The sequence below is a fragment of the Onychostoma macrolepis genome, chromosome 03, assembly GCF_012432095.1.
Source record: "Onychostoma macrolepis isolate SWU-2019 chromosome 03, ASM1243209v1, whole genome shotgun sequence".
NCBI lineage: Eukaryota > Metazoa > Chordata > Actinopteri > Cypriniformes > Cyprinidae > Onychostoma > Onychostoma macrolepis.
In genome coordinates, this window is record NC_081157.1 from 12,266,983 (window position 1) to 12,279,177 (window position 12,195).

Consider the following 12,195-nt stretch of genomic DNA (forward strand, 5'->3'; position numbering starts at 1 on the left):
TTGGTACAGAGAAAACATCCCTACACTCACTACTCTCCCTCCAGTGATCTACAGGAATACTTTCACAGATGTCACTGAGAATCTCTCTCATTATGTCAATGTCTTTGATTGGAGGAGTATCTCTGATGATCTTTTTCACACTCTGTTCCCAAAACACATCAAACTCTTTCTTCAGTAGCTATTTTTTTATAATTTGTTTTGTCTTTGAGATTTAAGTTTTAAGTTTAAGTTTTTGTTTAAGGTTAAGTTTTTTTGCTCTTTGTTTTCATGTTTTCATGATGTGTCCTCTATGCATCTGTCATTTTCTTCAGGTCTCGCTGCAGGAGAATCTCTCACAATGTATTCCTGAAGATCTTTGATTTCAAATGATGTTTTCCACTGAATCAGTATATCTTTATCTTTGTTTTGAATTCTGACATCATACAAGAGTAAAAACTCTTCCTCTGACAGTAGATTATTATTGCAGTCCCTAAGATGAGCAGTCCTAAGCAGTCCTTAATTTTCTCTTTAAATGAAATTTGTACCTTAAAAACCTTTAAAAAATTGATGTTTGTCCACCCAAATGTTCAAGACTTGGTTTTTCTCTAATCAGCAATGATATGAATAATTTATGCTCCTTAGAGGCCATGGTAGAGTTACATACTGATTTTCTATCAGGGTTTTTCCTCACTCAAAATGAGGCGGAGGTGGTACCAATCCTGATCATGTCTTCAACTGGTGGAAGCAAACACTTTTTACAAGCGACGTATTTAGGTGTTCTTATAATTAGATTGTTGAAGAAAATGCCAATTAACATGTTAAAGCATATTCTACAAAAACCTCACTTGTTGAACATTACAAATACAACATAACAGGTAAAAGTGGGCCCTTTTGCAGTGTAGTTGGCTTAAACATAAGGTTGTTAAACATTGCATTGAAGCCATTTTTCATTTACACAGTGCACAACCAGAAGCAGAGCATTTCAGACTCCTATTTTTCATTGATAAAATCTTCATCCACTCTTCATAGTCCAGTGCCTCCTGGACCACATCGTATTGATGCCAATATACATTTATCCATTTATTATTATAAAGAGCTTTTCTAGAAAACAAAACAAAACCTTTTCTTACGACCTTACATTAACTCTTGTAGGTGCATTAGAGATACAATTAGCATCATGATACATAAGACACTTTATAAGATTTATACTACGCTTTTACTCACAACTCAATTTAAACCACCATCGAGTATTAATAACAACTTTGTAATAACTTGCAATCTAATGTGGGTTTTGGTCATATTATGTTGCTAAAATATGTTATTTGTAACCTTTTATATTAGGCTAATTGCTACATCAGCTTATTATTTCTCATATAAAGATCATTTATTGTTATGAGAATAGCCAAGAATTTCATGAAAATAACATACAAATCATATACTTTCATAATTATATGTTTATTAGCTTCATATTTTGTGTGTAGAAACGTTTCTCTGGGTTTATGTACAGAATAGAATGCAAAAGTGTAATATAAGTTCTCCAAAAATGTGAACTTTTGGACTAAAAGCCCTATTGGATGCTGTTGAGCGATACTTGCATGTGACTGCCTGCTTGAATATTGTTGACAACTAGAGGTGGCACAAAATTTGATGGAGGCAGTTGCCTCATAATTCTCTATGCAGGAAAAACCTTGGTCTTTGAAGTAGCCTTGTCCACTTTATGTATAAAACTCTAATTCATAAGTGCATAATGCATAAGTCGTAACAACAAAATTTTACCCCAGTATATAATTTTATGATGACAAAAATCCTATGCCTTTTAAATCAGTCTGTTATTGTTAAAGGTTTCTCATTGAAAGCAATGGGTGTACAATGGCACTACAATAGTACAGAGAATTTATCTACTGTAGTTCTGGTATAAAATAAAAATTTTCAATTGTGTGTTAAGGATGTTCCTTTTCCTATCATGTACTACTCTAGAACAGATGCCTTAATTTATGCACTCATGTTTTTTTTTCTAATGCAGGCAATCAAACTATCTTTTTCCAAAATACAAACACCTAAAGGGCTTTTCACATTGCGCTTAAACACCGCTGTGGTCTAAACACCGCTTTTATCCCCAGGTAAAGGATTGTTTCACACATGTACACTGCCCTTCAAAAGTTTGGAAACACCCCTTGCAAATTGTGGTTTTGGATGATATCAGCATAAATCCTTATCATTTTTTGGTGCAAATACTGTACATTAAAGTAACTTGACATTATCATTGAAGACCGGCAATGATAATTTTCATTTTGATTACATAATAATGGCAATATATACATGTCAAAGTCAGACATGCCCCTTTGCCAGCTGTGATGCCTTGTTACTGGTTTAAACTTGGCCCAGGTTTTTAAAAGATTTTTGGGTCAGCACACCTTAATAGCTTCAACAATTGATTGCTAATTAAGTTTAGAATACAATGAACCTGTTTTATGAATGAGCTGTAATAGCTGCTAATGGTGGATATTTTGATGAATCGAAAATGTAAGTATTTTCTATGTATAAACTGTTTATATAATAAAATATGTTTTCCCTTATCAGTGAAAAATTATCACAAATTAAAAAGGATTCATGCCAATATTGTCTAAAACCCCACTTTTCTAGGGCATTTCCAAACTTTTGGAGGGCAGTGTAATTTAGAAGTTGGGTTAGCACCGCTTTTTATCCAGGGTTAAGAAACCCTGCTCTGGAGCGTTAATATTGAATGTTACAATGTGGTTTATAAATCTATGTAGAGTAAATTAAAATGTGCTGTTTTATTTTTTTCCTTGCTATACATTTTTGCATAATGATACAGTGTAGAAACTAGATCAAACTTTTTTGAAATACCATTTTGGTTCTCGTTTGTTTTATATTGTTTACTGCTTAGTTTAAAAGCAGTTTCAGCTCTATTATTTTTAAAGGTATTTATCCAAACTTTCAACAGCATCTTGTTTTGTGAGCTTTTTCCATTCATCTGGAATCTCACCCTGTCCCTCAAATGTTTTTTCATAGTGCTTTTCAAGTTCTTTCTTGAATCTGCACACAAACCACTTCCAGTAGGGTAGTTCAGAGAGGTCAGGGGTGATGCTCCACTTTGCATAAACTCCTCCCGCTGTTCTGTATTCTTTATATGGAAAGACGTTGTCTGAAACATGAAATGTTTGATCAGTTGTCACTAAATTTGTGCAAATATTAGCACAAAGCTTCTTTGATTTTACATAATGCCATCCATTAATTCCATCCACTCTGTGGAAAGGAACGCTATGATCTCCATCATGGTTTTCTATGGTGTTTGTGCAGATGGCTGTACAGAACGGACACTGAACCCAACAGCACTGACAGAAGTGATCAATCAGAAGCTCATCTGGCCTGAACTTGAGGTCCAGTTTTTCATCAAATACATCTATTTTAAACTCTTTACTGATGTCATATGTTATAGCAGGAAGTTCTTTCTTTATCACATCTTCTAGGAGGTTGAAATCATCAACATCATCATGTTTGACTCCACTGAAATCTTTTACAGAAAAGATCAGCTCATCTGAGAGCTGCTGTGTGAAAGTCTTCAACCACAAACCAGCATCTCCACTGTTGACTTGAACATGTTCAGTAGATTCACGAGCTGCTTTCATGATCTTGTGCTGCAGTTGTTCAATGTTCTCCTTCATCTTGGGTAAAACACTGACTCTGAACTGATCAGTGATGTACTGACTGACTTCATCTCTGATGAAACTCTTGAAGTGATCTCTGGGAGTTTTAATGTAGTTTATATATTTTTTAAAATTATTCTCTTCCGCCAGTGTCTTCAGGATGTGTTTCTCCAGATTTGATCTGTTTCCATTCAGTGATTCACAATTTGATCTCATTTCACCTGTCAGATCTCTGGCAGTCTTCTTGTAGACACTCTGCTCAATGGGATCTTTGAGTTTCTGACAGATGATCTCACCAAAAATAGCAGCTGATGCAGCTCCATGACAGTATTTCTGGAAAATACTATAGTACTCTCCTCTCTTCCTCTCAACATATATTACAGGATCATTGGCATCTCTGAACAGTCTGTGTTGGTCAATGATAATTTTGTTTGCTCTCTTACAGATGGAAAGAACCAAATCCATGAAGAATTCAGTCTTAAATACATATTTCACCGGTCCTTCCTGATGTTCTATTAATCTCGCCTTTATGTAACCTGTGAGTTGTTGAATGCAGCTGATGTTGTAGCCCATCTTTGAAATGTTGAATGACTGAATCATTGATTCTGTCTGTTGTGCAGTGTCTGTGCCTAATGCTCTTATTTGAATTTCATCCTCTTTAGATAAAACATAACCAAACTTCTCTTGAGCTGATCTGATGGCATTTGTGAGAAATCGACTGGATTTCTTAAATTGTACGTAATCTGAATAAGTTGGTACAGAGAAAACATCCCTACACTCACTACTCTCCCTCCAGTGATCTACAGGAATACTTTCATAGATGTCACTGAGAATCTCTCTCACATCTCTCATTATGTCAATGTCTTTGATTGGAGGAGTGTCTCTGATGATCTTTCTCACACTCTGTTCCCAAAACAAATCAAACTCTTTCTTCAGTGTTTCTTCATCATTTGTTTTGTCTTTGAGTTTTAAAGCAAGTTCTTTACTCTTTTCATAGAGAGTGTTTTCATGATGTTTCCTCTGAGCATCAATCTTTTTCTTCAGGTCTCGCTGCTGAAGAATCTCATTTAATTTCCTCTTTGTTCCTCTCACAATGTTTTCCTGAAGCTCTTTGATTTTGATTTCAAATGATGTTTTCCACTGAATCAGTATATCTTTATCTTTGTCTTTCTCAAAGAATTCTGACATTGATTTTTTCACTTCTTCACTTGTTTTCTTCAGTTCTTTTTGAAGATCAGTTTGCGTGACCTCATGAATTGCATCATTATATATTTTGTTGTGCAGTTTGTTCTCAGTTTCCAGCATGGCACTGCGAAGACTCCAGGTCCACTTGCTGTAGTTGGTCTCCAGTTTTCTGTAGGCTGCAATCTCCAGAGAATTTCTGAAGCTGAAGACAAATCGTTCCTTCAGTAAAGCCTCCCAGAGATCTTTAATACGAACCTTTAAGTCTTTCATCATCATTCCATTTGATTTTGTGGCATGAGAAATAATAGATTCCTTCAGTTCTTGAATATTTTCACAGTAGTTTGGGTTTGGTGGTGCCATGGGTGGGCTGCCTTCCCAGAATTGAGCAAAATACTTCACATCATTCTGAACATCAAATTTAATGACGTCACTAAAGCGTTCTGCATCACAGACTTCGTCTTTAGCAGCGAGTTTTGTCATTTCATCCAGTGTCTCCTGCAGTCGTCTCTTTCCCTCCATGTTTTTCTCTCCAGCTGTGATGTCTGAAACGTTCTGATGCACAAACACACAGCTGGGATACAGTCTGACCTTCTTCATCCTCAGAAAGGCCTGAACAACAATCTGAAGAGTGTCCTGCATCTCAGCTGGATTTTCTCCAAAGATGTTGATCAATGTCAGATTTCCAAGACCAACGACAAATGTGGCCAATTCATTGTCATGATGTCTTGTTGATCTTCCAGCCAGTTCTAGAGCACGAAGACCCTCAGTATCGACAACCAGAATATAGTCAAAGTTCATCTGTGTTTTCATCTCGTCTGACACTCTGACCAGCTGCATGAAAGCTCCTCTGGTGCACCGGCCAGCACTGACGGCAAACTGGAGTCCAAACATGGCGTTCAGCATGGTGGATTTCCCAGAGCTCTGAAGCCCTAAAACTGACAGCACAAAGACTCTCCGATCTCCCAGTTTCTGGATGAGTTGATCTAAAACAGCAGAGATCCAGAGCAGAGGAACATGAGCAGCATCTCCATCCATCAGCTCCAGTGGAAATCCAGAAATCATCATCTCTGCTGCAAGATTTGACAGAGAAGAGAAGTTAAACTGTAGGTTTTTTTTGTTCTTCTTTACAGATGAACATGATTCATAGATCTGACCGATCTCCCTCATGATGTGCTCCAAGCCAAAGGTTGCAGCTTGAAGCTCCTCGGATATTTTCTCAAGTTCTGTTTGTTCAACTTTAAGTTGATCAGGTTTTTCATAATTTTCTTTCAGTTTTAAGACTGTTGACCATTTTTCATTATACCTGTGGTGTATAGCAGAAAGGTCAGCAGAAGTATATTCATCCAGCAGAATTCTGAGCCATTTGAGAAAGAACAACTTCTCATCTTCATGTTCATCATATGAGTTCATTCCTTTAATAAAGAGCTTCATAAACTCACTGATGTCAGATTCATGCTGCTGTGTACGAATTTTCTTCATTTCTGATTGTTTTCTACTGATGTCCATTTCTGTCTCATCTCCTTGAGGTCGATGTAGTTCTTTGTTCTTCTGACTCCACTGATGCCACAGTTTCCCCTGATGAGGCAGAAGTGATTCTTTGATTTCAGTTAGATCTTTATTCTCCAGTAAACTCATCATCTGCTGTGCTGCTTCTCTTCCTCTCCTGCAGTCACCATCATCTTCCTCATCTACTCTGATGTCTGAGTGTTTGGACACATCTTCAAGTCTGAAAATGGAAGATGACTCAGAAAAACAATCATTTATAGCTCTTCTGAGTTCTTCAGATACATCTGACTGATTTCTGTCTTTCAGACCTATTTTGTATTTCCCTTTTCTCATCTCAATTACAGTAGAATCATCCTCAGTAAGAAGACAAATGAGTGGCTTTCTTTTTCTGAACAGGTTTTGTATTATTGCTGCACTTATGTCATTCCTCTCAAGTCGTGGTAGAAGAACAACATTGACTGAGGCCATTTCAGTGAGGATCTGCAGCTGTTTCTCATGTTTTCCTGCATCACCGTGTAGATTACAGAATGCAACACAGTCAGTGAATTTATCTGTGTTTTTCCCAGAAGGGCAGTACCAGGCGATCTCCACCACTCCATCCATCAGGACTCTGGTTCTGCTGCTGCCTGGGCAGTTCCTGTGGAAGAATGTGTTGTGTCTCTCATTTATCAGACTGTTCATTAGATGAGATTTAGAAGAGGACACAAAGCCAAACCTGAAGAAACACACCATTGGAGTTTCTGCCTTGTAGACTGACTGGTTTTGACTGATGGTTTCATTGTTGGTATTTTTTTTCTTCCAGCTCTTGTTGATTTGTCTAAATGTCCAGAGAGGAAACTCAATCTGTCGTGTGAATGGATCAGGAACAAGTAGAGGCAAAGCAAACTGACACTGGGATAGTTTAGTCACCATCAGCTGCTTCAGGAAACCATCAGCGCAATGAAACACGGCCATCTGGACATCCATCGGGTGGATTCGCTCAGACTGGCTTGTTCCTTTTTCAGAAAAAGATATTGCTTTGAATATATCACCACTGTCTTCAAATGATTCATTGTATCTTTGTGTGTGATCCTGTTCATTGTTCTTTTTAACATTAAGATATCTTGCTCTGTAGTTCATCATCATTAGTTTTTGTAAGAAACTCAGAATCAGCTCCTCCTCAGCACAAGACTCATGGGACTGTAATGAATGTGCCATTAACTGAAGAACATCTGCAGCTCTCAGTTTGTTGTTCCTGTGAAGATGAAGTCTGCGAAATGGATGCTTTATTTTTTCTCTTTCCATCATTTCCTGTTTAGTCACCATCTTGTCTGATCTGTTGATATGGTGTTGATCTGGTTTGACTTTTGTTATAATGTCCTTATTTTCTCCCTATTTTTTAGACAAAATTAATAGATTTATTTGTTCAGTATTAAATATAATGTGGAAACAGTGTGTAATTATTGATAATGAGAAATGTTATTTGCAACCGATTTCTTTACTTGACCAAAACACTGTTACAAATAAAACAGCAGATCATTTTATTTCTGTCTGCATTACCTTTGTTTTGAGTGTGGTCAGGAGCACTTTCTTTATTGAGACTCATCTTTGCTAAACTAACTCCAGTGGCTCAAAATGAGCTCTCTGTAGGCCCAGCAAGACTACAGAGATATCTCAAAAGGGGATAAGAGATCCCCTATACAACCAACAGGATCTTTGTCCTCCCTGACCTTGCACAACATATGTGCAGGTAGGCTCTCTGGGGTAAATGCATATTTGCACAGACCCCAGGCCCCAGCTGAGAGTCTTTGTTCTCCCTGGGGTGTCACTCATTGTGTCAATGCATCAGCTGCCAGTTTGAGCTTGCCTGGGATGTGAGTGGCCCACAGTGACTTCAGTCACTGCTGACACCAAAGGAGGAGATGGCAGGCAAGTTGCGACATGCAACTAGAACGTAAACTGCTCTGGCAGTTTATGTAAGCAACTTCTGCCATGTTGTCCGTCCAGATCTACGTGTGCTTGTCCTAGATTAACGGTCAAAACCTCTGCAGGAACAGCAATACTGCCAGCATCTCGAGCCAACTGATATGCCTGCACGGTCAAGGTCCTGTCCAGGAGCTCAGGTCCTGTTGGATAAGGCACCCCAGCCTGACTTTGATGCAACTGTTGCAACAACACCGTGCCTGGACACTTGTTTTAGGGAAACCCCTGCCCGTAGAAATTCAGGTGTTGTCCAAGGTCTGAATGTACTGTGGCAGCACACAATGCATACTGCAATGCAATGCCCATTTCGGGACTTAAGTCTGAAGCCAGTACTAAAGCTGTCTCATATGCATCAACTAAAGGCCATATGCTCCAGGAACCTCTGAAATAGTTTCAGTGGGACCAGGGCTGGTCCTAAGCAATTTGGTGCCTCTTGTGTGGCAGTCAATTCCACCACTGATCATTCACACTGAAACTGCATAGCTTTATGAAATAAAATAAATGGTACATTCAATATACGTAAGGGTACCGCACACAAAAGCTGACATTATCTACCTAGCTATTTACCATATTGACCTGAATATAAGACAATGTTTTTTTCTTGTAAATACATCTGAAAAAACGTCTTATATTCAGGGTCTAGATTTTGACATGTCAATAATACACCCACAACAATAGGTGGCGCCAAAAACGCATAAAACGAGTGTGCCATGAAATATGTGATGTGATGTGTGTTGTAAAGATCGCGAGTGAAAACAAAAGAAAAATAAAAGCTTACAACGGCACGAGTTATGACTGTCATGTTAGCCTGATGGGACCAAACTTCCTCTGTAAGTGATTTTAAAACATAAGACAGTACCCAGATTTGAAGACTACAATAAGATTTCACTTCTACTGTTAATACAATTTTGGTAGGCTACTATGAGATGGATAGCCTAAATGTTATATAATTCAGATGGGCTACCTGTTATTTTTATGGTACTGTACTGTATATCAAAAAGTGTATATTTTTCAGTGTCATTGCTGGCACATTTTACCAGTATTTACCATACTTTCAAAACAAAAATTAAAATAGGAAAAATTATTTAAGAAAAAAATGTTTTACAGACAGAAAAAAAACAACAAATAAACAAACAAGATTAGGTTTTCAAAAAGCCTTTTTCCAAAAGATACATGTGGAAAAAAAGGGGGTCGTCTTATAATCAGGGTCATCTTATATTCGGGTCAATACGGTAAATTAGAGAACTTTACTATTAATGTCCAAAGGTAGCTGGAATATTTTAATCTAATTTTATTACATTGCAAAATTGCAATACTAATACTTACATCTTAATTTCAAACATTCTTAAATTTAGGGATGCACCTGTAGTGAACAACAGTCAAACTGGCATTCCAAGGACCAGTTTATGGCAGGGCCCCTCTCTAACTGCCAATGTGGAGGGAGATGTGCCCCACTGTGATTGGATCTTGGTGGAGGAACATAAAAAGATGATCAGAACCATCAGATAAGATGCCAAGACAACTGCCAGACACCGCTAACAGGACAGGAAGGGAGACCTTCTACATCCACAACCACCTAAGAGAGGACTTCTCATTGGACTACAGGTTGACCCTCACCATCTCACCCAATCCTAAGGTTTAGGAAATGACTGCCATAAAAATTCCTCCAGATCTCTGGATGCAACAGCAGTGGCCGAAACAAAAGAAAGACCACACAGATCTATCCAAATCCATTCATACCTATGTTTGGAGACCTTAAATGGATGCAAACTGCAAGGGATTCACTTCATCCTCAGATGAATACAGTTTATGTTGATGGCCATTGACTGTTAACACAACAGTTCACGGAAGCAGGCCTATTAACATATTATGGTATGAATGAGTGATAGTTCAACAGTTTCCTATCATGTTTGGACTCTTTTTGCTCCTCATGATGCTGATAATAGTTTGAAAGAGGTTTGGTAAAGAAATATTGCATGGGTGAAATGTTAAAGACACTGTTTAACTTTGTACTCCACTGTATGCAAATGAGTTCCACACTAGGGCAGGCAACATCATGGCCACCTTGGACACAAGTGGCCAATCACATTCCTGGAACGGAGAGGCGCCAGATTCCAATCTCCTCCTCATCAAAAAGAGATAAAGGTACCTTCCCAAAAGACACTCCTTGTTCTGAGTCTGAGTCCTGTTACCGGGAAGGCAGCAACAGGAACACTTCCCGTTTCTGAGTCTTTCATCTAGAGAGACACTAACTGAAACACCAAAGTTCTGAGTCTCTGATACATCCAGAGAGACAGTAGCAGATACGACGTTCTGAGTCTCTGGCCTGACGAGGAAAGAGATTTCAAGACAGCTAAGGTTTAACTCAGCTCCTGAGCAAACCTTCCTTATCGCATTTGGCTGCCCTTCAGTTGCAAAGGACCCAGCAGTGACGGACCCCGTCTGACTCTTGCCGCTCCGAAAGCAGCACAGCCCAGTGTCTGCCACTGCGGAGGTCCTTTGCGGAAAGGACCTCCGCAGTGGCAGACACTGCCTGAAACCCACAGCTCCTCAATGACGCAGCCAGGCTGCAAAGGACCCCGTGAAGACCTATCTGACCCAGCTGCCCGGTCCATGCTCTAAGGACCCTTTGTGGCACAACAGAAGTTCAGCATCCTCCAGGTCAGCGCATTGACGGCTACCGGAACGCAACTCTGTGCCCTCCCCACTGCACGCAGTCTGCATCACCAGTGGAAGACGTCTCTACCGCCCGGACCGATCACCCGCCTGTGGAACGTAATTATAAACTTACCAAACCTCTTTCTTAAAGACCTTGGCTTAGTTTATACCTGCAGCCTATGTTTCTCTAACCTGTTTAGATAACATTTACTTGGGGTCAGCATTACAAATAATTATATATTATTTGTTCAGAGATAAATAAGCAGTTATTTATCGTTAATTCCACCAGAGCCATTAAGTGGTTCCCATAAGCAACATTTCCATAGAAATCTCTTCCATTGCTGCATTCAGCTCAACAGCATTGCATTCAGCCGTTCTGTGTTCATTCCATTTATTTGTTTTTGCGATTTAATCTTCCTTCATATTTAGTTGTCTATTATTCTCTATTAGCAGTGCATATTCATTTATTGGTATCATCACTAATTGTTGTATTTACTCTTGCATATCTATTGTTAATAAATTTAATTTATCTTATTACAATTGTGTCTTCTTTGTAGGATCAGAACGAGTCAGACAAATTTAAGATTCGATCAGAACATCGAAACATGAGGAGCCGAAATTCCAGAGAAGCCCAACAGGATGTCATAAATCTGTCCATGGTACTCTGGCGCCACAAGTCTGGAGCAAGCCTAACCAACAAGCCTCTTTCACAGAACAGCTCGCAACATTAAGACAAAAGAATACTTATTGATAAGTCCAATGCCGGAAGGAGATCGTCAAATTTGGGGCAAGTAATCAAGATTAATGGTCAAAGAGATGGCCATCACATGGTTCCACGATAGAAATCACAAGCTTCCTTAGATAGACTTTTTCCCCACAAGACAAAGACTGAGACTGAAATTCTTTAGGAGACCTTTTAACCTCTCTCTGGTCTACACCGAACATGCCCCTATTTTTTATAACATGTCTTTTTCATATGCATATTAAATCATCCTAAAAGGGCATTTCTATGCATAACACCATGTTATGTATGTAACCCACACATTAGACTCTCATGTTTTAAGCACATATTATGTATGTCTTTCTAATAACTACTGAATGACTTTAAGGGTTAGTCGTGTCTGGTATGTATGAGTTTGACAATTCTAGCTTGAAACGTTTCTTCCAATTGATTCTTTGTCAAATGTATCATATTCTGGTTATAGAAATCCCATCCAAAAGTATACTTTGCAAGAGT

General features: G+C 38.6%; 2 protein-coding genes across 2 annotated transcripts in view; both read right to left on the reverse strand.

Annotated features, from left to right (window-relative positions):
* The window catches only part of LOC131537214 (uncharacterized), a 51,114-nt gene that overhangs the window by 7,212 nt on the left and 31,707 nt on the right, over window positions 1-12,195 (reverse strand). The window lies entirely within an intron of this gene.
* On the reverse strand, window positions 808-7,718 carry LOC131537168 (interferon-induced very large GTPase 1-like). The gene has a single exon (XM_058770459.1). The coding sequence runs from the start codon at window positions 7,641-7,643 to the stop codon at window positions 2,916-2,918; it is 4,728 nt and encodes a 1,575-aa protein (XP_058626442.1). The 5' UTR covers window positions 7,644-7,718; the 3' UTR covers window positions 808-2,915.

Coding starts and splice junctions, on each gene's coding strand:
- LOC131537168 (XM_058770459.1), bottom strand. CDS start 7,643: ATGGTGACTAAACAGGAAATGATGGAAAGAGAAAAAATAAAGCATCCA.